Source organism: Drosophila sechellia, chromosome 2R (genome assembly GCF_004382195.2).
Source record: "Drosophila sechellia strain sech25 chromosome 2R, ASM438219v1, whole genome shotgun sequence".
NCBI classification, from domain to species: domain Eukaryota; kingdom Metazoa; phylum Arthropoda; class Insecta; order Diptera; family Drosophilidae; genus Drosophila; species Drosophila sechellia.
Window position 1 is genome coordinate 20586545 of NC_045950.1, and position 26658 is coordinate 20613202.

At 48.1% G+C, this 26658-nt stretch overlaps 4 protein-coding genes across 4 annotated transcripts in view; 2 read left to right on the plus strand and 2 right to left on the minus strand.

Moving 5' to 3' along the window:
* Positions 1-12414, minus strand: part of LOC6618853 (nuclear hormone receptor FTZ-F1) — a 22887-nt gene extending 10473 nt beyond the window's left edge. Inside the window, exons 1-2 of the mRNA XM_002043066.2 lie at positions 12295-12414; positions 11098-11294 (exon numbers count right to left, since the gene is read on the minus strand). The gene's annotated coding sequence lies outside the window, so the exon portion shown is untranslated. The remainder of the gene's footprint in view (positions 1-11097; positions 11295-12294) is intronic.
* Positions 5118-6874, plus strand: LOC6618855 (cytochrome P450 9c1). The gene is made up of 3 exons (XM_002043067.2): positions 5118-5296; positions 5358-5892; positions 5950-6874. The coding sequence occupies exons 1-3, from the start codon at positions 5118-5120 to the stop codon at positions 6802-6804; spliced, it is 1569 nt and encodes a 522-aa protein (XP_002043103.1). The 3' UTR covers positions 6805-6874.
* A 1090-nt stretch (positions 12415-13504) lies between the features above and the next one.
* LOC6618856 (antigen 5 like allergen Cul n 1) lies at positions 13505-14514 on the plus strand. The gene is made up of 2 exons (XM_002043068.2): positions 13505-13671; positions 13730-14514. Exons 1-2 carry the CDS (start codon positions 13513-13515, stop codon positions 14483-14485), a joined length of 915 nt encoding a protein of 304 aa, XP_002043104.2. The 5' UTR covers positions 13505-13512; the 3' UTR covers positions 14486-14514.
* LOC6618857 (vasorin) lies at positions 14496-16206 on the minus strand. The gene has a single exon (XM_002043069.2). The coding sequence runs from the start codon at positions 16034-16036 to the stop codon at positions 14627-14629; it is 1410 nt and encodes a 469-aa protein (XP_002043105.1). The 5' UTR covers positions 16037-16206; the 3' UTR covers positions 14496-14626.
* Between the last annotated feature and the right edge of the window lie 10452 nt (positions 16207-26658).

A 26658-nucleotide genomic window follows, 5' to 3' on the forward strand; every position in this document is an offset into this window, starting at 1 on the left:
GTTAAAGGAGTATTTCTGCAATAGTTATAGTGCTGATTGTTCGACCAAATCCGTATTTTGGCCACAACAATCGTAGTCCTATTTCTAATTTATATTTGAAAGCTATTTATGTCAGATGAAGAATAACAATAATCCGTTAGCAGCAATTTACTTTGCGGCTATTATTCAAGGTCTAATCGTTATCAATTATCGACGCGGCATACACTGCAAACAAAAATGGAGCTTATACAACCAGTGGATATCATACGCATTAAGTTTCCACAATTACGAGTGTTGTTTCATTGTGGTAAGGATAGTATTAAAAAACAGGCTAAAGCTGTGATTTAATGCTATTACTTACTTGAAAGTATATATTTATAACTATATATATTTATAACTATTGGAAGTAGTAAAGAAATAGTTATTTATCAGAAGAAACTTTTGTCTCGAATCGCGAACCAATTGTGTTGTGAACTTTTGGGCGTGCATGTGAGTAGGCGAACTCCGATCGCCGGAGCGCTTAACATTTGTATCCTATTCGGCAGAGCCGTAAATCCTGGAGCCGCAACTCGGTGACCCCATTCATCAAAGTGTCGCAGCAGCTGGCGAGCGGAATCTTTTGTCATTTGCTGTCAAATCGCAGGGATTTGATGAGGGGCGGACTCGGGGTGGAAAAACTAATACGTGCTGGAAGTCAACAGAGCAACATGTAAAACATCGCAAGGGTGGCGGGGTCCAGGTGGAAGGGTTCACCTGCCGCTCGACGAGCATCTCTAATGAGTGGCAATAAAGCAAATGTGGCAGGTGACACAGCACCACACACACACACACACACATCGAACAATTTGCACAGTATAATTGTTGACACATCACGATGCGTGAATATATATAAAACATATTTGGTGTACCCATATTTATTTGAGACTCTGCGTGCGTGTCATTAGTGGCCGTCTGAATGGAGCCAGAAGTCCTGTCCCACCCATTGTCCCATCCATAACTCCGCTTCCAAGCGCCACCAAGCTAATAATACAACTTTTATTTATTTTGGGATTTTCGTCAACTGACCGAGGGCTAACAAAGCGCCTGCAAACAAATAGGCCCACAGAAATAATAGGCCTCCACAGAAAGAGGGGCACACTGTAAGAGGGGAGGGGCGGACCAAGTGGTGGGTGGGTGGTAAGTGGGTGGTAGGAGGGTCGAAAGAGGGTGGCGTGTTCGGTGGACCGTGACATATTTGTCATAATCAGCGTTTGGGCATAAGCATAAATTTGAATGAGTGCGCACAGAGGCGGCGGGGGAACGAGGGTCAAGGCCCACATTGTGTAAGCATCCTTATCACATTTGGGCATTCTTTTTTTTCAGCCAGAGATGGGCCGAGCAGGATTCTAGGTAAAGGCTATAAAGGGAAGTAGTTCGATCGCTCTGAAAGCATATGTGGGAATTAACCCACTTATTATCTTGATAATTTCGGCAAGTACATATGTTGAAAGAGCAGTAATAGCACCAGTAAACTTCTATATATTTTAGTTATATCCATGTATCCTTGTTCCCCCATGTATCATTCATTTTATGACACTTTGAAGCCAACACAAGAAATTCGGGAAAAGTGCTAGTCAACTTTGAAATGAGCTTTGAAGCTGTGGAATCTGGCCTCCACCGACGTAGGGACAACTCCGGATACCCCAGTGCACGGTATGCGCACAAAGCAGGACTCATCTATGCGGGGACATGGCTGACCCGCACCCCGGGATCAGGAATTTGCGATTGACAGGAGTCGCGTTGCCGGCGGACGGGCTCCGTGAGTAAATATTTGACGGGGGAATGCTGGGAGGTCGCGAAGCCCGAAATGGAAGGAGTGGCGTGGAGTGGATTGGAGTGGGAGAAGGCTATCTGGCCAAGTCCATATTTGGGGAGATCGGCCCTGTTTGGCCATAAATTTGGTGTGTGCATAAAAAATGTTTTTCGATTTCCTTCGACACACATAAATTCCTGGCCCGGGTCACGTGCGAGCAGGTGTTGGCCGCCAGCTCGGGAATTGTCTTTTGGCCACTTTCTCCAAAACGAGATCCCGACGACAAGGCGGCGCATCGGGCGGAATCAATAAGTGGGCCGGGGGCCAGGGCGGAGACTGTTCCCCATTGGCTGCTTTACTTTTGTACACATATTTATTGCATTTTGTTGATTTTCTGGCGAAAAATCTAGCTAAAACGGTTTCCGTTTGTCATAAATTTGGTTCCACGCCGCCATAGAAACACATTTAAACTGAAATTCGGGCGATTTGCTTTGTGTGTTCAGGCATTTTTCCGGACATGTTTTGCCAGCGATTGCATAATAACATCGTTTGTGGAATGGCCCACAATGGCAATAAATTAACATTTTATATGGAATGTGGTTTCGGGGCGTGCGAGTGTGTGAGTGTGTGTCCTTTTCCACTATGCAGTTGGCTAAGCCTTTTATGGCGCGATTATCGGGCAGAAACATTTTTGGCATTCCAATAAGCAGTTATTCAAAGCGGATTTGACCAGGCCCGAGGATGAGGCTGAGGCTGAGGTCTCTAAGGAATCCTTGAAGATAACTTAATTCGGGTTGCATACTTTCAAATGCGGAGCAGCAAACACTTATGTATGATGTCCTGCATTGTCTGTTTATTTTAATTATAAATTATCAAATCATACATCAGGAAGAGGGGAGGACACATTAAAGTTCAGCATGGCAGGACGTACGTACAAGAGAGGAAACTCGTAGTCGGAATTCGCATCAGTGGCCAAGTGTTTGCTTCAAGGCGTTCCAAAAGCAATTCAATCAACTGTATTAAAGTTAATACAATCTAAGCCCTAAGCATTTTAAATAATTTAATGATGCTATCATCACAACGAATGGTACACAAAATAAAGATGAGCTCTAGATTTTTTGCGAGAGTATTTGTTATGTTTCTACCCCACATTCCCTCCTACCTTCTTGGGTGGGTGGTTATGGTGAATGCAGGATATATGTCAAGTGCACCACCCACTTCCGCCCATCTCCCTCCTGAAGCACCTTATGCACACCGCTCTGGGCACTCGAAACCACACACACTTACTGGCTGGGCAAATGTTTGCGCTTGTGTGCGCGGCCGCGATAGCGTTATTATCCGTTTGATTAGAGAGAAAACAGAGCGTTTTGGCCTAATTAGAGGCAGAATGTCAAAACATTGACTTTGGGTATTTGGGCGGACATCAAAGAGGATCCCACTTAGGTGCACAACTTGGCGGCACTTGAGTCCTAATGGCGAACGGAAAGGCAAAGGGAAGCGAAAACAGACTCGCAAACGGCCAAGTCAACAGCAACAAAGCCAACGAACAAGGTCGATTGCGAGGACGAACGATTCAAATGGCCCAAACCCATCGGTTGCCAATGAAGTGCAAAAAAAGCGTCTTCAAGTACTTGGCCATTTGCCCCACTCCACTCCACTCCACACCAGCTCCCCCTGAACTCGCCCACCTCGACCCATTTTTGCCAATGTAAACACATTTGATATCCAGCAGAAACAAAAACGATGAAGAAGGCCAGTGGCGTAGGATATATGTATAAAAAGGGGTCCCATTCATGTGGAAAGCTAACATAACTTATGTATCATCATAAGAAGGACAATTGAAAGGATAGAACTTAAGCGATCCCCTTTTTTTCGGCCCTTCTGCGCCCCTGGCCGCAACAAGCAGTTCCATTGGAAGACAGACTTAGCTCCCAACAACAAGGCGAGAACTGGAGCTCAAAGGACGAGCGAGAGATTGATTTTGCTCTCATTTGATATTCCGGACTGACCGCTGAATCAAATGGGATTTTTGCCTGCCAACCGATTTGTTGGCTTTTTGTCTTCATCGTCCTTTGTGGTCCTTTCCATGGCTCCATCGCTCCCTCGTCCTGCAAGCAGTGCAATAATTTCCTGTTAGCGTCGCACTAAATGCAAGCAAATTTTGTCATTTGGCCGGGACGTGAGTTGGATGGCCAAGGACTTCGCTCAGGACCTCTCCGATTAGAGCGAGTTAGAAGCTGGATGCCGGCACACTAAAGCCATTGCATTAAGCTATCACCATAATCATACAGGGTTTTACTTCTCAAAAGGATACTGCTCCACTTGGAAGAGTGTTTTAAGATTGGAATTCTGATTTGTTAGCGATCCTTCCGCCTGTTAGCAATTTAAGTAGTGGAAAACCAAACCTATATTTTTATTGTATATATATTTAATCAGATATGATTTAAACGGCCTATGGCTTTGCCAGTGTAGATGCAGCGAGGGAGAGAGTTTGAGTTTGAGTTCGTCTTTTAGTTTGAGGTCGCCACTGCGGGAAGATCCCAGGCACGTAGCTCCCTCGGCTCCTTAAGCAACCCCCAGCTCCCAATCCACGGGGCTGTCTTCGCTAAGTCCTTTATAATAAATAGTTGAGTCGCTTTGGGGGATTAGTGCTGAAATTAGTTTATGCCAATGAGATTAGGCATGACATGCCGAATGCCATGTTCATCTCGGCTGAGAACTGAATCTAGTGGCACATGCTCATGGACTTTAGTGAGTTTACTCCAGGAAACCAGCAAAGTAGCTTAGTCATCAGATTGGAGTTATCTGTTCGGATTAATCCGTTTTGTGTGTGGCCATCCTGCTACCATCTAATGGAATATTTCGATTAGGATCTATTTATATCTCAGTTACGTCATTTGTTTTTCCCATTTCGCAATGGGGTTGAAAGTTGCGCCGAAATTTGTAGCTGCTGTGGTTTTTGAATATTTGGTTAGTGTGGCTTGCAATACCATGCAGATAGTTCTTATAAATATATGTATCTCCATAATTTTCATGTGACTTCCAATGCTAATTGATAAGTAAACCTACTCTCTTAATGTTTGTTTTTTTCGCTTAATCAGGTAAACTCATACACACATTCACACTTTTCGCCGGTTTTTTCTCTCTCGCTATATATGTGCCCATAGTATCTCTCTCCGAGATAGCTTATATATATACAGAAAGAGCGCGCATTGTTTATTTCAGTGGCGTTCCGTCAGTTGACTGGCGAAGTCGCTCTCTGAATTTTCGGGAACCTCCCCGCGCTGCGCAGCTCGATTAGAGTCCCCTACTCCCTGCTCCCACTCACAATCCCCAAAATCCCGTCATGGTTTTCGTGGAGTTGTCGATATTCGTGGCCTTCATCGGTTTGCTATTGTACAAATGGTCCGTCTACACCTTCGGGTACTTCTCGAAGAGGGGCGTGGCCCACGAAAAGCCCATTCCTCTGCTGGGAAATATTCCCTGGTCGGTGCTGATGGGTAAAGAGTCATATATAAAACATAGGTAAGTAAATATGACGACCCTCTTTTAGCTCCTTCTAGTTACGCTTTACCGTTTCCATTAGCATTGACCTGCACTTGCGTCTGAAGCAGCACAAGGTCTATGGAGTCTACAGTCTGCGGGATCCCCTATACTATCTCTCCGACCCGGAACTCATTCGCCAGGTGGGCATCAAGAACTTCGATACCTTCAGCAACCATCGCAAGGGGATAACTGATGGATTCAACGATACCAGCGTGATTTCCAAGAGCTTGCTCAGTCTGCGGGATCGTCGCTGGAAGCAAATGCGCAACACGCTGACGCCCACCTTCACCAGCCTCAAGATCCGCCAGATGTTCGAGCTCATCCATTTCTGCAATGTAGAGGCGGTGGACTTCGTGCAGCGCCAACTGGATGCCGGCACTTCCGAACTGGAGCTAAAGGACTTCTTCACGCGCTACACCAACGACGTGATCGCGACGGCTGCCTTTGGCATCCAAGTGAATTCCTTCAAGGATCCCAACAACGAGTTCTTTTCCATCGGCCAGCGCATCTCGGAGTTTACTTTCTGGGGCGGACTCAAAGTAATGCTATACATTCTGATGCCAAAATTAATGAAGGTAAGCTATGACCTCTCCATTCTTTATTGATGTTGTAAAACCTTTCCTTTCTACTAGGCACTTCGGGTCCCCGTGATGGACATGAACAACGTGGACTACTTCAAAAAGCTGGTCTTCGATGCCATGAAGTATCGAAAGGAGCAGAGTATCGTGCGGCCCGATATGATTCATCTGCTGATGGAGGCCCAGAGACAGTTTAAGGCAGAGCAAGAAGGATCAGAGGAGAGTGGAGCACAGCAAGATAGGGCCGAATTCAACGATGACGACTTGCTGGCCCAGTGCCTCTTGTTCTTCTCAGCAGGATTCGAAACGGTGGCCACCTGCCTCAGCTTCACCAGTTACGAACTCATGATGAATCCCGAAGTGCAGAATAAATTGCTCGAGGAGATCCGGGCCGTAAAGGAGCAGTTGGGTGAAAAGCCACTAGACTACGACACCCTGATGGGCATGAAGTATCTGGACTGCGTGGTGTCCGAGTCGTTAAGAAAGTGGCCACCGGCGTTCATCGTGGATCGAATGTGTGGGTCTGATTTCCAGTTGAAGGACGAGGAGGGAGAGGTAGTGGTTAAGCTGCGGGAGGACGACCTAGTGCACATTAACGTGGGGGCACTTCATCATGACCCGGATAACTTCCCGGAGCCCGAGGAGTTCCGACCAGAGCGCTTTGACGAGGAACACAAGCACGAGATCCGGCAGTTCACGTACCTGCCCTTTGGAGTGGGCCAACGAAGCTGCATCGGCAACCGGCTGGCTCTCATGGAGGTGAAGTCCCTGATCTTCCAGCTGGTCCTGCGCTACAACCTGAAGCCCACGGATCGCACTCCGGCGGACATGATGAGCAGCATCTCCGGCTTCCGACTGATGCCCCGGGAGCTGTTCTGGTGCAAGTTGGAGTCCCGTGGACCCGCTTAATTAAAAACACGCCCCCAGACACACATAAATATTAATAAAGCGAGAGAAAACGAATCAAAAACGGTCCATTTATTTCATCTGGACACCCTTGTGCTGACAAATTTGTCGCGGCCATGTTTCATTCTCCATTCGCTTTGTTTTCCCTGGGTCCTCCGGCTTTAAAGTCCATGTCACGGGCAGAGATTCCGAGTTTGGAGCGGGCGACGAGCAACGTCATAATACTGTCAGGACATGATGGCCTCGTCCGACCACCTAGGTTGTATGTGTTGCGGTTACACCGCATAAAATAACAGGGGGTGTGGCTGGTGGGCGGCGTCAGCAGCCACACATACGCCCTCCCGCCCACTCGCACACCAGCACAGCCACCCACTCACACACACGGGACATTAAGGATTATTTATTGGGAGGTATTTTTCAGGCGGCATTAAAATTTTTCGTTACAATATGAATTATATTACACTCGTGTCATAAAATCACTGTCGCAGGGCAGGAAAAACGATGGCTGGTAAGGCAAAAGATTCCCTCCTCCTTCGATTTTCACACCCCGCAATAGTCTGTCAAAAATATGCTGTGCAGCAAAGTCAGATAATTAACATCAAACTGTGTTGCAAGATATATATTCGAAATTCGCGGTGACTAAGGTGGCTAATCTGGAAAACCAAGTGAAGTTAGTTAGTATTTGGCCCACTGAAATGCAGAAATCGGTCAGAAGTCCTTGGCGTTCTGTTTTCGTTTCCGAAAACGTTCGGTTCCAACGTTTTCCATAACCCTGGGAAACTCAAAGTGGGCTGCTTTTGATTGCAAACCATATCCCACTGTACTTCATCTACTTTACGACTTTACAACTGCACTAATATTGCGCTAACCTGCTTAGTTTCAGCTCTTTACATTTAGTGGTACTTTGTAAGCCATGTTTACTGCGTCGTACTGGTAATCCACTTGGCCTGTAAATCTGATTAGCTCGAAGAACTTGGCCCAACTTTCTGCATCTATTGATGGCCGTGGTGACGGTGGTCAAGTCCGGAGCACGCCTATGGTCATTAGGCTAAGACCCCAGGGCCGTAAAAAGGCGAAGGCAATTACCAGATATGGCCGTGCAAACATCCACACCCCCACAGACCCACCCACACACCCATTTACCATTCGCACAATGTAACGCACGTAATTAGTTGCATATAACTTGGGGCCTCGAGATTCGTAAAACTTTCAACGCGCTTCAAATTAGTTGGATGTTTTTTATTGGCAGCCTTGTTGTCGTCCTCGCTGCAACAATGCTGCCCATGCAAAACTGGTCGGATTGAGTCACATGTGGAGGAGCAAATAGGCCGGCGGCAATCGCACATGGACGTGGAAGTGGATGTGTGTAAGTCTACCACAATATTTGCTTAAAAATGAGACAAAGGCAGCGGAAAGTGGAATTAAAGCGAAAAGTTTGCGAGATGCTGGCGGGGATAACTAAGCAAACGCTTTGCGGTTCTGGCCGTTCGTTTTATGGCCGAAGTTTGCTCGTTTCCCAGCTTCCCAGTTTCCCGCTTCTCAGTTTCGCAGCTAGCCGCCGGGAGCGTCATGTTTCGAGACTCTCCTTCGGTTTTTGGGTGGCTGCATTCGAGTTCCGCCTGCCTGCTGCTTGCCTTGTCAACGCTGCGTATGCGTAATCTTCAAATGCCAGCGCTGCGTATGCGTAATCTGGAAAACGTCATAAACTGTGGCGACACCAGCAGAGCTATTTCTACAAATGCGTTCTGTTGCCACTCCTGTTTTCTGTTTTGTTCACAGCAACCTTATCAATCAATTCACCCACACAAATGTGGCCTGGATACTATATATATATATATATATATATATATAAATGTGGTATGTGTGGGGTGTTATCCCCGATACAGAGCAGAGGTCATAAAGAAACTTTGGCGCCGCGACCGCCAGACGCCACCAGAAGCATTACATTTTCCCGGCAGACGCAAAATATAAAAAAGAAAAACAGAGAAGGCAGAGCGAACGAAATAAAAAGGAAGGGTGCGGGAAAAGCAGGCGAATAGGAGAATAACAGCGATGACGACGATACAATGATAATGCCAGGAACAATGAGACGAGGCAGCGGCCAAAAGGAGAAGGCGAGCCGAGAATGCTGAGCATTAACAATTTGGCACAATGGCAAACTGTCGCACACGAGTTTTCCCTCCGGCTTTCCCTTTTTCCAGCTTTCCCAGCTCCTCCTACGCTTTCTGCCTTGCTGCGATGCGTTTTGCGATAAGCACGAAGCGATAGCGTTCGTATGGCTGTGTGTCAAGTGCTTTCCCTCGTGTATGCGCACCTTTTGTGAAAATTCCTAGTCCTGGCGTTCAATCATCGACAGAAAAGCGGTGACAAATGGATAATTATAAGTATTGAAAAATTGTCTTATTTGCTTGCTTCTTCGTCCGTGGAAAATTTGCTGGATCATCAATGTGAGTTAGCTTCCAGCAAAAGGATATGCACTTAAGCATTCAGCCAATGCAAGTCCTTAATCAAATCCCAACTTTAAGATGCCGTAATGGCCTATAATGTCACAATGGCCAGGATGCTAAAGTCTCCGTATTTCGAAACTATGTAATTGAATCGCCTGACATTGTTTGTTCCCTCTTAGTCAAATATCTGAGCCCCATCTGAATGTGCTCTCCTTTCGCTTATCGCAGCTTGTAGGGCCTTGCCTTTCCAGCCCCCCCTGCGTCCCCAGCTCGGGAAAAACGTTGTTAACGTCTCTTGAATTCGGTGTAAGCAAGTTTCCCCCATAAGGAAAACAAGAAGGAAAAGCATAATTTGGAGAGTGCTTCAAGAGAAAGTTTCTTGTGTCGTTGGCAAGTTTCTGAAGACCTCCTCCAGAAGCCACACACAAGCACACACACACACTTACACTCGCACACACACATTTGCGTTGAGATGGGGAAAATAAACATAATTTTATTTTCGGTTTTTATTTAATGCTCCGCCGCATTACAGCAATTTCTGCAACATTTTTGTTTATGCGATGGCAATCGAGTTTCTGTTGGTTGGTCCTGGCTCGTCCTTGCTGCTCTGTCAGCCAGGCTGCAAGATCCTGGCTGGCATATACATGTACGTGCCACATATGGGTGGCACACCCACTTCCAGTATTATTGTCTAATGCACATTCGGTTGGCAAAGCGTGAATTTGCATTGCTGGCATTGTCATAACTGAGCTGCTGCACATAAATCGCTTTGGTCCACATTTGTGTGACATTTTTCGGTTGGTTCCCTGGCGTTGGGCTGCGCTGGGTTGGGGATCCCCTTTCCGCCACCAGCCGAGTGAGGATGTGGCATGTGGCAGCTGACAGGAAGCCGTAGGTAAAAACTTTTAATATTACTCCGCCGCCAGCTGTGGCCATTCCTAAACCCTCGGGCACCCTATCCCACCCCCCTGCCTGCACAACCACATGCAGTGCTGCCAGTTGCATCCGGGCTTCGGATTCCGGACTACCGATTCCCGATTCCGCCCGTAGGTGCAACATAAACAAAAGCGGGTGCTCCGCAGTAGGCCAAATGAATCGCTTGAGCTCGTCCAAGCCCACGCTGTGAAATTTAATTAGCCGCCCTCGACAATTGTAAATATCTGGTGGATGGAAGGCGGCCGGAGGGGCGGCAGGAAACGGCTTGGAATGCGGGAACTTGGCTCGGATGAGCGGAATGCGAGTGGCGGGAGCAGAAATGCCGCCTCCGACGGCACATCCGCCTCCGAGTTGAAACAATGCCAACTGGCCAAAAGCACAATCGTCTTTGGCTGCCGCCCACTTTGGCCTTTTGGCCACCGGCACTCTTACATGGCGGAAAATACGGGGTTTCGGCCTCAAAGAACTTCTGTCTAAGCCAAATCAACTCGATACTTTCGCTTGCGCGCTGAACTTGGAATCACGTTGTGCTCGAAACCATTTAATTACGATTCATTTAACTGGATAAGTGTTCTATATATTTAATTGCTTCAATTTAATATTAGCTTGAAAAATATATAGAATAGGATTAGGAGCATTATGTCATATTAAATATGTTCTAATTGTATATTGAGGAAACTCAAATATTATTTATGTGACTATAGTGATGAACCACAACCAATTGGATATTCCAATTGTTTTGCTTTATTATTTACCGTGTACCGTCTTTGGAACTTTCCCAGCTTCCCCCGACACCCGGGCTTAATGAGCTGCTCCGGAATGCCGAGAGCGAGTGCAGGTGAGGATTGGCGTGGGTGGTGGGTGGTTGGTTGATGGGTGAGGGATGACAGGTGGTGGCATAGGCTTAACTTACTTTTTAGGAAATCCGCCAGTGTCGTGAAGTCGTTTATTTCAACTGCGTTTCAGACGTAAATGAAGTTGGCTGTTGGACCGCCCGCTGGCGGGGTTTCTTGCTCGCTCTTCAACTTGGCTTAATTCTTTCTGGGTTTTTGCCTGGGGCTCCGCTTCCACTGCTCTCACCTGCCGCCCTTTGCCGCCTTAGCCGCTGTCCTGCAGCAGGAAGATTCGCATTAAAATTAAAAAGGAAAGCAAAGGAATCTGGACGCAGCGAGTCCTGCGCGGAATGCCTTTGCTGTCCTGTGGGAAGGGTAATGGTCTGGAGATGGGGCTAGCGAGATAAACCAATGCAGGTTGCCGTCCCCGGGGACGATCAAGTCCGTAATTCTGGGCTCAGTATTTCTGGTGGGGTAATTCCGGATAATAATGATAATAAGTGCGTATAATGGCTCTAGCAGGGTGCTCCTAATCTCCGCCAGCGAGCTTAGCTGCAGCCGTGGCTGTATTGCACATTCAGACAATGTGGCTAACTGGCAGGACCATATTGAATCTAACATTCGCTCCGCCCTGCTTGGTGGTAAATTGGAGGCGAAGGAGCGGTTGGGGAGCACTTAATAGTTGCCGGGCGTATCCATTAAGTAAACATGACTCGCTAAGCCCGCTGGGCGAATCCGGATGTGGATGTGGATGTGGATATAGATGTCTGGCGACATGGCCCAGTAGGATGGCTTCCTCTCCGACCACACTGTCAATGTACATTAGGATTGTTTTGCTTCTCAGCTTGAGATTCGCCGAAAAGACGAGATGGGAAAAAATGGGGCAAAGGGCGAAAGCAAGAGCAACGACTTTTTGTTGTTGCGTATAAACGCTGAATATTTAATAATGCAAAGGGGATGTGTGCTCGCCCAGATACGAGCAATGAAATCAACTTGAGCATCGGCACACCGGAGAATTGCCCTTGCTCATTCGCGATGATAACGCCAGCCAGAGCTGGGGCTCAAAATGCTTTTGATATTTTATTCATGCCCCCAACGCTGCTCTCCCTGTCAATTGGTATTAGGACACTATAATTCATTGACGAGCGCCAGGACAACATCGGCCGGCGGAACTCGAAAGCGGTTTATAATTCGCACGGCCAATGCCAGACCGTCAAGCACACAATTAACGGGTCCTCGAGTTAGCTAGTGCTCCTCGGTGCTCCTTCCCAGCTCACCAGCTTCCCAGTCCGCACACACAACCGCCGAACGTTTGAACCGCACACACGACGTATATGCAATGTTCGCATCAATCATCCGCCAGCGCGTCCACTCGCCTCGACGCACCAATTCCAACTGGCACACAGCCCGCCTCCGGATGCTGGTGGCTCCGAGTTGGGCTCGGATTCGGATTCGGTTCGGACTCAGCCTCGCATTCGGACTCGCCTTCGGAGTGGCATGCAACTCGTGGCACTGGGCCACTGGCACACGGACGCAGGACGCAGGCGCCCGGAGAGACCGCATCCTTTGCCTTTGGATTCTGCTTTGGCCCACAGACGGCGTGAAAATGGCCCACAATTAATATGCACAGGCGTCGCCTATGACGAGCTAGTCATTGATAGATTGTCGTAGTGAAATACAAATTACTTGTCAATAATTGCCCCACAACTGGCCATAGAAATGCGGATTAGGGCATCAAGGGATGGATTTACAACAACGTTTCTACTGATATGGCAAAACTAGTTCTTACTTTAATTTCCTTCTGCTTGAAGTCCTGAATATAATTTAGAATGGCTCCTGAACAACATTTATTCTTTAATCAAGAGCTGCAAGGGACGAACCTCCAACTTGTAGTGCTGGTATGAGCAATCCACATTTTTCGGATCCCCTATTAACTAATTCATGAGCAAAAAAGAACGCCCGTCCATTTTGGGCACCATAATTGCCAGTCAGATATCGAAATTAATAATTCGCGCCATGCTGGTGGGTGGTGTCCAGACGGGAAAGGAGATACAAAAAATATTTATTTATGCGAATTCCAGTTTCGCGAGGCTCGTAAATCTCTCGCCACCCTCGCAGCTGAAGCTGTTGGTCCGAGTATTTACGACGCGACTATTACATACTGTATTATTATTTTTCTTAATGCCGCGCACAATGGAGTGCTGCCAGTGGGTCGGGCATATCAATTCTGGTCACCCCCAGCCAAGGACTCAGCGCAAGTGGCATATTGACAGGTTTAATTCAATTCAATTGGGCTTAAATACGAGCAGAGGGACAAATTAATTAATTTTTTAAAAACCATTTGTAGCTGTGAAGATGAACTGTTTATTGCTTTGACTTGCCATATATCATCTATACACATTCGTATGTATTATAGATTTGTTTTCGCATTTTTGGGATTATTAAGCCGTGAAAATCGAAATTTTCTGGCCTCGTACTGATTGACTTCAGAGTAAATGGCCTCCCTTCCACAGTCAACAATGTTTCCGATCAGAGTGTGGTTCACCTGCCTGGTGGTAGTTTCCTTCAACCCCTTTCCCGGCTACTCCTGGGACTACTGCCAGGAGCACTGGTGTCCGCGTTCCACCGACCACGTAGCGTGCAACAACAACGGGGTGAGTGGCATTCCCTATACGGATCCTCATAAAATATCAAATGCCTTATACGATCCAGACGTTTGGACTCGATTGCGGAAGGGAGGCAAGACTAGTCCCGCTCAGCAATCAGCTGCAGGCGTTTATTGTGCATAAGGTAAACTTCTATCGCAACCAGGTGGCTTCGGGCGGAGTCTCCGCCTTCGGACCCGCCCACCGAATGGCTAGTGTCCGCTGGGACCCCGAGCTGGCACAGCTGGCTGAGCTGGCGGCCAAGAGGTGCAGTTTGTCCGGCGACGGATGCCGCAACACCAGGCGATTCAAGCACGTGGGCCAGCTGACCGGCCACGTGATCTTCAGTGCGGGAAAGCACAGCGACTTGGAGCTGCTGCGCCACAAGATCTCCAACTGGTTTCGCCAGTACATGAGAGCCAACAAGGATCTGCAAGCCGCCGATCCAGCTAGCAATATCACTAGTTTTCGGCAGTTGATACAGGAAAGCTCCACCCACATGGGATGCGGCGTGCTCCGTCAGAAGAGTCACGTGCTGTGGCACCAGCAGTTCATAGTCTGTAACTTTGCCCGCGGGAATATGCCCCACGAGCAGGTCTACCAGGTGGGCGTGGCTGCCACAGGATGCAGGTCGGGAAGGAATCCGCGCTACCCCAATCTCTGCGCTCTGCAGGAAGAATACGATGTAAACACCGTCGACCGCTTTCACTCAAAGCAGCCACTTAGGATTAGGATCAAGTACAGCCCATCCCGACCATCGAATGCTTTGGGAGCTGATCGTGGTGTAGCCTTCCATTCCAATATCAAGTTGGGACGTCTTTAATATACCTGGATTTGAATGGGTACTTTCTTAAATATATTTCAAATGTAACTTTCACTAGATTAAAATTCTTTACATTTTCTGTTTGTGATTTTCCAAGATTGACTACAAGAACTTAGGCGCTACTGGGACACTGGGCGACATCTAGTGGGGATTCTCCTGGCGATTGGGCTCGATGGTGACGCGGGCGTAGGGACTGCCGGCACCCACCTTGCGGCGCATGGTGACTCCCCGGTGGGGTCTCAGTCCCATGACGATCAGGTAGATGCCCGCGGCGCTGAGGGCGATCAGTGAGAGCACCACCAGGCCGTAGGCCCATCTCGGCCAGGTGTCGCAGCTGAAGGCGTCGCCGCGGGCTGAGGTGACCAGCATGCCGCGGATGCGGGCCGGCTTGTAGCAGCGCCCGTTGGTTTGGACCGGGAGCTGCTTCAGCCAGACGAGCTCGCAGTCACACTGCAGCGGCAGACCGTTGAGATCCAGTTCGGCAAGCTGAGTAAAAAGCGGCGCCAGCGTGGAATTAAAGGTGCGCAGCATAGTGCCGCGAAAGCTCAGCGATCGCAGAGCTATTTTTTTGGAGGAGGTGGTCATAATGGGTCCAAAGGCCTCCGCGTCCAGGTGGCTAAGCTGACGACTGTTCTGGAAGCTCAATGTCTCGAGGACATCTAGGTGGGTCAGGGTATTTGCCACCACCCTCTGGAGCAGCGACATGTCCTCGATAAACAACTGGCGCACCTGGGTGAGATTGGCCGTGTCCTCCGGCAGCAGCTCCTCCAGCAGATTGTCGCTGATGTCCAGGCGGAGTAAAGTCTCCGGCAGCTGTGTGGGAATCCGCTTCAACTGGTTTCGACGGAGAGAAAGCTCTTTTAGCGGCGCATTTACGGGCAGGTGAAGATCATTTAGGCTGCAGGCGTCCAGTCTTAAGGTGGAGAGTTTCCAGTTCACCCCGAGTCCGGTGTATAGATCCTCGCCAGACTCGTTGAAGCGCCGATTCCAAGATATGTCCAAGGTGCCCAGGACCAAAAGCGGGGCAAACAGATGACCGGGCAGCAAGTGCAGATTGTTGTGGGCCAGGTCAAGGACCTGCAGATGTGGCAATCCGTCAAAAGATCCGGCCTCTAGCTTGCCAATGCTGTTCCAGCCCAGGTACAGCTCCCTCAAACTGGTCAGTTGCTTGAAGTTGCCGGACACCAACTGCGAAATGTTGTTGTGCCTCAGGTTCAGCTGGTGCAGACTGTCGCTAGCGAAGATCGGTACTGAGACCAGGGCGTTCCAGGAGAGGTCCAGGGAGTCAATGTACAGGGGCAGCAGCAGGGAGAGATCCGCCACCTTGTAGTCCTTGTAGCTGCAGTCGATGCGCAGGGCTCGGTTTCCCCAGGGAGAAGCACTCACGTTGCTGCACTCGCAGGAGCGCCGGGAGTTCTTCGAGGACTCCGGGTAGCAGAAGCGGTCCGTCTCCTCCGCATCGATGACTTCCGCCCGGGCGACGTGGGCTGCCAGCAACTGCGTCAGCAGCAGGGCAAAGGTCAGACCTCTTTTAACTTCCAAACTCGCCATCGTAAAGGTTCTCGGTGCACTGAATGAGTGGGTGAATGGCTCGCAGCTAGTGCCACTTCCATATCTTATCGAGTGGCGGAAAAGCTCACACACATTCTGAGTCGATTTTTCCAATAAATTTATCAGCAAAATGCTTTGGTCTTGCACTGATTGGGTTAGTCATTGAAATACATTTGGCCAGCGAGCTTGAGCGGAGAGTCAGAAGCCCCTGGGATTTGAATTGTTGATAAGATAGCAGGGCGAAGCTTTGCCTTTTTATCTTTCCCTCTCTCAGCAAATAGCTCCCCGCCCACGCTTATCGCCTTTGCAGCTTTTCTTATCACCCCGATATCTTTCATTAATCATTTCCCACACTACGACACTACGGGTTAAGTCAGATTCGCCGTATTGATGGGTCTATGAAGCCGCAATTTCACACTTCGAGGAGTCGAGACTTAGTTTCGATTCAAAAGTCATGTCTAATCCCATCGGGATGGGGACTTGTCTAGCTCATTGCATCCAAAAGTCGGGACTTGAGTCCAATTCGTAATTACGCCTAATGCTTTTCGCTGGGGCTTTATGCTGATTGCTGGATGTGTCGAGAGGATGTTCCCCAACTCCTGGGATTAGGATTAAATGTGCGGTTCCCATGCCGCTTAATTGCTGAGGTCGCGAAAGGAACTTCCGTAGGTAGAGAGTATGCCTTTTAAAGTCTAATATTTTAAAGGTTGTTCTTATTCTTGAAAAATCTGAAGGGTTTCGAAAGGCGCGAAATAATTAATCAGACACCTTTAAAGGTTTAAGACCAAATTGGGTGATTGAAGTGAATCATTTCAGAAAAGCATCTACTCGTCGAGCTTCATTCTTGAGGAGCTGCCCTAACGAACTTTATGGTGCCCCATTTACATTCGCAATTGCTGTGGAACTCTTCTTTGTGTCAATGGAAAATTGATGAGGCTTACATAAGTGCACAGGCACACCAGAGCAGCCACAGACGCCCACTGTAGCATAGGCATTTGCATAAATTAGGGGCTTCCAGAACCCATCCCCCTGCCAGTGACTTTCCATCTTGACTTTTCTACAATTTGAGCTTGGGTCTGGGGGAAAGCCAACACATGTAAAGCATTTAATGAGCTGTGTGTGCTTAAATTTATTGAAAATGCCAGGCACATGCTGGTGTATTTGTATTTGCCTCCATGTCATTATTACAAGCAAAAATGTATTTTTAACTAAAATCCCATTAATTACGGGTAATGTGGACTCAGAGTGCGCGTGTGTGTGTGTGAAATAATTACGGCATTACGAGCAATTTAATTAAAGCCCAATTTTCGCACATCTGCAATAATGGAATTGTTAATTAATAGCCCGAATCAAAAACGGCCATCAATTGGGGCAGCTGTCGAGTTAGAAGGCACTGGCTGTCGTTCTTGTGGAAATCGGGAAATAAAATCCCTTCCAAACGTGCCAAACATGGCAATGCGAGCGAGGTCCTGCCGACTCGCTGACTGAATATTTATGAAAATTTTAATATTAAATTGCTTTCTGATGGCCACCGCGAGCGAGCGAGAGTGCGAGAGTGGAAACTAGAGCTGGCAATCGATGGCAGAAATGCAATTTCCCGCCGGACAGAATGTGAAATCATTAAGAGCGCTTGATTATCCGCAGGCGAGCGCATTGTTCTGCGCCATCCTGCAGTTGACTATAATGATCCCAGCCGAGTGTCACAACAAGTATGTATGTATGTGCCTGGGCGACGACAGTTTATGGCGCCCTAATTGAATCGCTTGTCATGCATTTGTCTAATAACGGCGCATTAATTCGCCATAATGCGGGCCGGCTACAGCTTCCGCTTCCCGGAAGTCGTCAGTGCCGCTGCGGCTGATGGCGCCACGTGACCTGCACGCGGGTATGGGCAAGGGACTCTCACAAGGATTCCAGTCCCAGTCCAGATGTATGCTAAATATTTCTGTCATGGCCTGTTAACTCGGGACCAAGTGTGCAGCAAAAAGCCTGCACACTCGCTCGCTTTCTAATTGCCTTTGAAAGCGCTTCTGTCACGCAATTTAAAACTCGCAATTCCGGCGGACCGGGCTAAATTCATTAGTCTGGCTTTAAGAGCACCCATTAACCCGCATACCCGTGCACACACACTCGCACACACACTGCGCACTTGCGGTTGGCATTGGGCTGGGATATCACTCGAATTCGCTGCGCTCAATTTAATCGGCAAATTTAAAGAAAATTATTGTCTCTAATGGGCAGACGTGCCCACAGAATGCGACCTTTGACCGCAGCAGGCAGAAGGCAGTGGGCCGGAAGCCCCGAGGCGGCAGTATATTGGATCTGGCTCAGATCCAGCTGATAACAACTGAATAATGAACAAATAATGGCCGGCAACCTTCTTGCCTGCTCAAATATTAAGTATACGCCGGGGAGGCCCAGGAGTGGGCAGCAATGTACGAGCATTTCCCTGTAATAATGGATGAAGAATGGATGTAATGCTCAAACTTACAAGCCCAATAATCCGGAACATAAGTCAAGCGTAAAGAGGAGCTCCGATTTTAATGTTAATTAGGGAAATGTGTGACGTGTCTGAAATGTTCTATTTGATTATTTGAATAGTGACTTTCTGCATTATGTTATTAATTAATTGTGGTCTTAAAACATTTCTTGTTAGCCAGGGAACATGAATGAAGACCTCTCGCTTTGCATGATTAATTGCTCACACATGCCCCAAAGATATCCGGCAACTGAGCTCTCCCCAGCTTCTGTTTTGAATAATCATTTCCCAATTGTTATCCTTTGGCTTGCGGTTCCTGTTCCCATCGTATCCTGGCCCTTCTACATTTTTATAGCCAGCTCCACGAAAGAGGCAATTTGCGGCATGCAACTTTTGTTGCTCCACTGCCAACATGCGAGGGCTGGCTGGACCGGACCTCCACTCAGAAAGTGTTGCTCCTGATTCGTTAGTCCTGGGAAAGGAGCCCTGGATGCTCCGTCAACAGTGGCTGGCTCCTCCGTAATTTGATTTCTTTTGGCCGATTGCTGTTGCGGCTACATTGTTTCCCTGTCGGATACCCGGCTGCACTAATTAATTTTGGCTCTCAAAACAAAGAAGCCAATGTCCTGGGAGATAGCACTGCATTGTTCTCGGCTTTCGGGGCCCATAAATGTCAGCCGAGGCTGCATTTCCCAATTCAATCCAGCTGTCAATGCGAGTTGGCCCTCCAATGATATAGATAGCCGCTTAGTTCCCAAGGAAAGCCGAAGATTTATGGCCAGTTGCCAAAGCCCACAAAATTAATGTACTTCACAGTTGAGTTTAGCAGCTGTGTGTTGTTGTGTATTGTTGTGTGTTGCTGTGTGTTGCTGTGTGTTGCTGCGTGAGCGTGTGTGTTTGCCCAGTCAGCCCGTCCGTCTCCGTGTCCCTGTGTCCGCGTCTGTGTGTGTTCGGGCCCTAATGAAGTTGTTAATGCGAGTGCTGTCCTGCCAATTCTGCGTCACCGTGGTTTTCCTGGTACTCGCCCTGCACTCGAGTCCTTTCCCCGGCGTAAGGAACACACGAAAATCTGATAAGACGCTTACGTCTGTTGCTGTTTGGGTTTGTTTTGGCTGGGGTTTGTGTGGGCTGGCGTCGGGCCCGGGAGGCCTTCACACCCTTTCGAGGTCCTTCGGAGGTCCTGTCCCAGGGCTCCGGGCTCTTACATAAGCCATTAGCCAGAGGAAAACGGCAGACCGTGACAGGCGTCTTCCCTCGGCTTGTTTCTTTCAAATTTTATTGCTCAGCTTTTTACAGTCAGTGTCTCCAATACATTACTACATACATTCGAGTCCATATCGCAGCTCTCGCTAGTTCTTCATCTTTTGCTTGGCCAGCATTTATTTTATGTCTTGCTCTTGATTGGATCGTAAACTTAAGTTTCAGCGCGCGAACTCGCCGCAGTGGGGAAAGAGTTGCTCAGCAAGGACTCCCCACTTATTGTCCTGCTCAGGCAAATTAAATTACTGTCAGCGAGGTAAAGTGCCTTGGCTCTCTCCTCCTGGTATCCGCCCGGAACGGTGTAACAATTTTAATTATTTGAGCACTGATGAACTGTCCATGTTACTCTTTTATAATCTCTCAAAAGAGAAATTCATAAATTGCTGTGGAACAGCACCAAATATTTGTTCATGGAATAATCTGACGCAGTAAATTTGATCCTAATTTCTTATAGAATTAGTTTTAGCATTAGCATTAGCTCGGAATATCCGCTTTCTTTCAGTGTGGCGACTGCAGTTGGCTCGCTCAGCTAACGGATTTCTTTGTTGGCCAGACAAACTGCTGCAGTTCGGGCAAATAGATTAATTTTTCATTTATGGGCCAGGGGATTGTGTCACGCATTGAGAGGTCGCTTAATTAGATGAAGTGAAAGTGGGCGACCCGGGCTGCGAGATCCGAGATCCGAAGCCGGAGACCCGAGGCCCGAGACAATTGCAACTGACATCCCGGGCCAGTTAACTGGGTCAATTGCCGGTGGCGCTGCCACTGAAGTCTGGCCGTGACGGGGCATATTTTATGAGGGGGAAAGGATTGCTGAATGCCGGATAGGGGTGGGTGAAATCTGGCAGCTGGCAATAAGTGCAGTATAATTTAATTACGAGCTACAGTCTGAAGTCCTCGAGATAACAAAAGATGCAGCCCGTAAGCCGGCAATCACAGTTTCCCCGCCCAGGTGTCCCAGAACGCCTTGCCCGCTCCTCGGTGTCCTTCCTCCTCTCCTCCTCTGCGCACACACTCATAAGCCGAAGGATGTGTGTAATTGACAGCGCCAAAGCACACTTGACAGGCCCACACACACACAGGGAAGTCCCTCGGATCGCAGACACCAATACCTCCACACCGCCATACCTCCCCACCTACACCTACACATATGCACTGGTGTACATAAGCTCGGCGCTGGGAAGTAGGCAACAGTCTTGTTCGCTGGCTCGTCGGCGAAATGAATATTAAGCGCGGCTCGTATGGAATGATTTTCGTAATTTAATTGAAACGTCAGCATTCAGTGCACTCCGCCCTTAATTACATTATGAATGGGCCGGAGCCCGGGGCAATTTTCTATAATTGAAATTTTATGGCCCCTTTTGCCCCGTCATGGCAGGCGCATGTACTTGGTGTATCGACGCATGAGTTGGCCCCAAAACAGCGCCAAAAACTGTCAATAAAAGCGACATCAAGTCGGGCTAAGAGCAATTGTCTGATAATTTATGTGGCACAGATTTCGCCTGTCTCCCCGTGCAATGTTTAATGCACAAGCCAGCTAGGCAGCCACTTAAGATATGTGCTGTAGCCCGTATCCTGTGCCCACACATCAAGTTCAAGAGCCAAGGACACGCCCGATTTCGCCAGGTAAATGTATGCGCACTTGTTATTGCCTTTGTTGCTCCGCCGATATTGAAACTCCGGCCTCATAAATATTTTTATGTGCACAGTGGCGCTTTTACTGCATTTGACAGATCTCCTCCACCTGTCGCCTCTAGATTTGTCATAAACAGAAGCCCGCTGGCCTGCTGGCAAGTAAATAAAACACATAAGTCCCCACATACGTCACCGGCAAGTTTTCAAATTGACCGAAGGAAAAAAGTTCCTCTTTTTTATGATGCATTTAAAACTTTTGATTATGCCGGGAGGAGCGGCCTGCTGGAACATGTAACTTATTTAATTTCCTTCCCCGCCCAGAAATGTTCATTTAAAGTTTGCTTGCAACCATAAATTCCTAGGCCGAAACCTAAAATATAAACACTCAGGACGAGTGTATATATGTAGGCGGGAAAAGTTAGATTCGCTCGTAAATCTGGCATTTGTCAGTCGCCAAGTGTACGCTGCTCCGCCTACCAAAGGCACTGGGGAAAATCCGCTAGAGAGGTGGTCTTAGATGCACGGTCAGAAATCGGAGTACACTGAAGAATATTTTGCTAAATTTATTTACAAATTTTAAGCTGATTAACATGTATACATAATTTTGTTAATTTTATTAGATAAGAGGATTTGCTTTCCTCCAAGCTGATGGGTGAATCCTAGGTATTTAGCTCAGTGCCTGGCGGAAAACGTGCGACTCGGTCGTCCTCTAATTGGCCTTTTTATGCACAGAGGCACACTCGACATCATTTCCATTTCCAGGGCCATTTCCGTGCCAAGCAGTTTATCACTCTAACTATGCACATTCAGTGGATCCGCTCTGCCATCCGTTCCCTTGCCCCCTTCCACCCTTGCCATTTCCTCGTCACTGCAGCTGCATTGCGATTCAATATTGTTCATACGTAGTGGAGGCCGCAGCCTGGAGGGCACAGAAAATGCCGGCGGGCTAACGAAGCCCTTGAAAAAGGGGGGCGCGACTTTCGGGCACTGGGGTACTGTTTGGGGCGTCCAGGCTTCCAGCCTTTTCCAACTGCAACAAAGTGCTAATCTAGAGAGGCTGGGGGAGGGGACAGCCAGAACAGGAGTAGGAGCAGGAGCAGGAGCCTTCTTCTTCGCCGCTTAATCGCCATGTGCGACAGGCTTAACTTGTCGGCTTTGAGTGTCAGCACTGAGCCTCGTTTAGCCTTTGAGTGCTGCGCCAGTGAGCGGGATGGGGGTTCGGGGAGGTCCTGTCAGGTCCTGGGATGAGGTGGTGCCTCTGTGTGCCCTGGTGCGTAGCTCGGATGACATGTTATTAGTTTCATCAGCGCAAGAGTGGCTAGGGAAGATGGGTTTGGGGAGGGATGTTCCTCGTTTCCATTCCATTAATTGAGTCCTCCGGCGGAGGTCCTACTATTCGGTGGCCGAATTCAACCTCCTTTCCGCCAGTCTATTTCCATGCCAATTTTGGATTTAAAATAGTGGTTAAAGTTATATATTTGACACATTTTAGCTATTCCCAAGCTCACACTTAGTCATTCGGCCAGAGTCTGTTGCATTTAACTACCCATAAAATGGTCTATTGCCTTTGATTGACTTAAGCAAATGCTTGATTTAATTCGCTCCTTCGACTTACCCATAAACATTTTATAGAGCAACTCTCTCAATTTCGCCGCCGTATTTATTGGAAATTCCTTGGCCAGCTCAGCCGTTCCAAGCACAATTGAACAATAATGCGACAGCCTCATTAAATGCTCCTTCCAATGGCGGCAGGAGCGAACAAAGACAAGGACTCGGGCTCCGGCAAACTGGATCGCCAGGCGGGGGAAAGGTCGAACTTTGCTCTGCTCTGGTTGTTTAGAGCTGCTTTGCCTCCATTGTTTGGCAATAAAAAGCTGTTGTTCATTTTTATGGAGTAACGCCTCGCGCCGCCGCCCTATCCTTGCCCCTTGCCCCTTGCTCCTGGCACCCTACTCCTTCTGATGTGGAGGATGCCAGGACGGAGCAGCCGTCGTCATTGTCCTGCCGTTGTCGCCCAGCCATTATTGTGATACGACACAAAAACAAGTGGGAAACAGCGGCAACAACAAGGCACTTTCCCCGTGCACTGGAAGAAATAATGTTTTCATATGGCAATAATAAATCTTAAAGTCTTTTTACCTATATGACTTTTCAAGTTACTAATGGTGAGCTTTTAAAGCACAGCATAGGCCGTTGATTTATGCATCCCTATTTTTCTCAGTGCAGCTCAAGCTTAAGTGCGACTATGTGTGGGTGCTTTGTGCTATGTTGTGTTGTGTTGCTTTAGTGTGGGTGGGTGGGTGTTTGTGTGTGAGTGTGGCTGGATGACGCACATAATGAGTCTGCGTGGCAAGTACAAAAGTTTATAAATATGATGGAATAATTAAAACTTGGCGCCAATTTGAAGGCGCTCGCCCAAGTCGAAGGTGGCCAAAAGGCTGTCAGCAACAAAGAGCCGAAAGTGGGAATTCCCGCCCGGCCACGCCCCTTTCGGGCATTGTTTTTGCCTTTGGCACCGCTTGCCCTTTGGGACCTTGCTTCCTTTGAGCTCGGGCGCACTTTTTTCGTGTTCTTCGGCAAGGATGTGAGAATTTGTATGCTTTATGTTCGGCAGAGGCTTAGAAAAGTTTTTGTTTTCGGTTTGTTTTTCTCTGCCGCGCTTTAACTTTGTGCTACAAAGCTACCTTTCCCCAGCCCCCGCGCCACCGTTAATTATGCAACATTAATTAAGGCCCGATGTGGATATGGCCTTTAAGCAGGCCACGCTGCTCGCTTTAAAGACGGGAGCCCATTCAGAGCAGCCGCCATAATTATGTGCACATCTATCAAAGCCAGGTTGAGTCTCCGAGCAGGCCACTCAGCCGGGATTATTTGCAGACTCCGCCGGAGTTGCAAGACACAGACACGGAATCCGGAAATGCGGCCCGCTTGACATACGGTTCAATGACCCCAAATGACAGCAGCCCAGTAGTTCAGTTTGGTTCAGTTCAGTGGAAGCTGATGTAGACGTAGCAGCAAGTGCGAGAGAATTCCGGCAATCTCCTTAAAGTTCCGGGGGCAATCAAAACGTGGGGCCAAGAGTTACGGGCACATTTCGCACTCGTCGGCGCCGTAACACATGCCCAGCTCAGCTCCTTTAATGGGCAACAAGGTGAGCCGAGCTCTCCAATTTGTTTGAATTTGTTTTCCGGAATGGGAGTGGGCAAAAGTTTACAGAAATAATCCGGGCAAAATAGAAAACACGAGCAAGCTGCCAAGAACTTGTCCTGTCTTATGTGTAGGTGTTGGATCTGCGCTGTAAATCCTTTTCCTTCGAAATTGTTGCTGCTGCTTGCTGGCCCCGAATATCCTTTTACAACACATACAACATATACGTATGTTATGTGACATGGCCAGGCGTGCCAGGATGCCAGGGAGCCAGGGAGCCAGGGAGCCATGGTGCCATGGTGCCGTGATGCCATGATGAATGAGGAAGGCCCGCCCTTGCCTTTGGATGTACCCCCTTTCGGCCCTTTTGAGAAATGCAACCCTCTGTTAGACATGTCAATTTCCAGCCTGATGCATCGCACATGGCCACGGAACGGGGCAAAAGGATTGCGTTGCTGAAAAGCCAAAGATTTTCATCCAATTTGCAAAAGTGGAATACGCATACGCCCCATAGTCCGCCGAATTCGATGCGACACGTGAGCGTACACTTAAAGTCCAGCGTCTCCAAAGTCTTTTCACGAAATCAACCTTAATTTTCGTTGATTTTTTATAGAAATACATCCTACCCTTCCCAATTATTTGATCCATATTTTGGTCTTGTCTATTAATATGCAAGGAACCCATAATCCGAAGTTCCCTCTTTTTCTCAGTGATGACTTTGTGAGGACCCGAGGACATGTGTTGGCAAAGTGCCTGTCGGCAAGTCAAACATTACGACATTACGCGCTTTCCAATTCACCTGTGAAAATCATTTTCTTCGTTTCGTCGAAAAAAACAAAGGTGGGCCCCGAAGTCAGGGCGGAATATTCGGCGAATTTGCCTTGTCAAATGTTGAAGGAGACGTGACAAGCATTAGCTACAGGACAACCTCCAGCTCCAGCCAGCTCCCTGTGCCCCGATGATGTCGATGTCGCTGCATGTCGTCACACGGGGTCCTGAATCCGGGGACCTCGCTTCTCGCTCCTCCCAATGGCTGCCTGAGTTTTCCAGGAGAAGGAAACATTTTCCTCCTGCGCCGTGTAGTTAGGCATATCATTTCGGCGCCAATTTGAAAATTGTTGATATGCATGCGAGGCAGGCGACCTCAAGAGGTGTAAACAGAGGGCACACGCGGGTGGGAAAATCAAATTGGATCGGCGAAAGCCCATCCTCACGTACCTGCCATGTATGTATATGCGTCCACATATGTTTGGGCCACGGGAAGCTTGCCCCACTCCCGTGCAAAGTGCTTTCCGATGTTTTCCGCCGCCACGAGACCTCAACTCTTTTAGTTGCTCCACCTAAGTGACTAACTAGGGGCTTTAGATTCATATTGTTGGGCCAGGCAGCAATATGCAAATGGAACTGAATATTCCAAATGAAATGCGTTTACACAAGTCGAGTTTGTCGAATCAGGAATTACTGCAAATAAAACTACAATTGATTTGCATTTACATTTCATTGGGCAAATTGCACAATTGCAAATGGCACTGCGGACGGAAAGCGGAGCTCAAAGACTTGAATACTCTAAATAAATGGCATAACATTTTCCTCGCTCCTCCATTCGATCTCGAATGAGAGCACTTTCCCCAGGACTCCCAGATGGAGCTGGAGCTGGAGCAGGAGCTGGAGGATGGGGGATGGCCTCAGAAATCACATAAAAATACAGTCAGACAGTCAGACGCACAAACTCCCCGGGCGCTTGTTGCTGCTCCCCAAGCATCTTGGATTTTTATTGCCATATATTCGAACTTATGGCTGCCAGTTCTGAAACAGCAGAACGAACGCAATTCGACTTACTTACGCTCGCAAATTGTTTCTCACATGAACAATTTTAAATTTTCACATTCAATAAATTGCTGTTGGGATGCGAGCAAATTGCGGGTGGGACATTTTGTTGTTGGCCCACTTTCCTCTGTAGATGAAAAACTTTTTGTCAATTGTGTCGACTTATTATTAGCATTAGCACTTCTCGACTAGACGAGCTTACATCTAGATTTGGTAGGAAAAGGGATAAGAGATTGCTGAGTATGGCATCTGGCTTTCATGCATTGCGAATTAT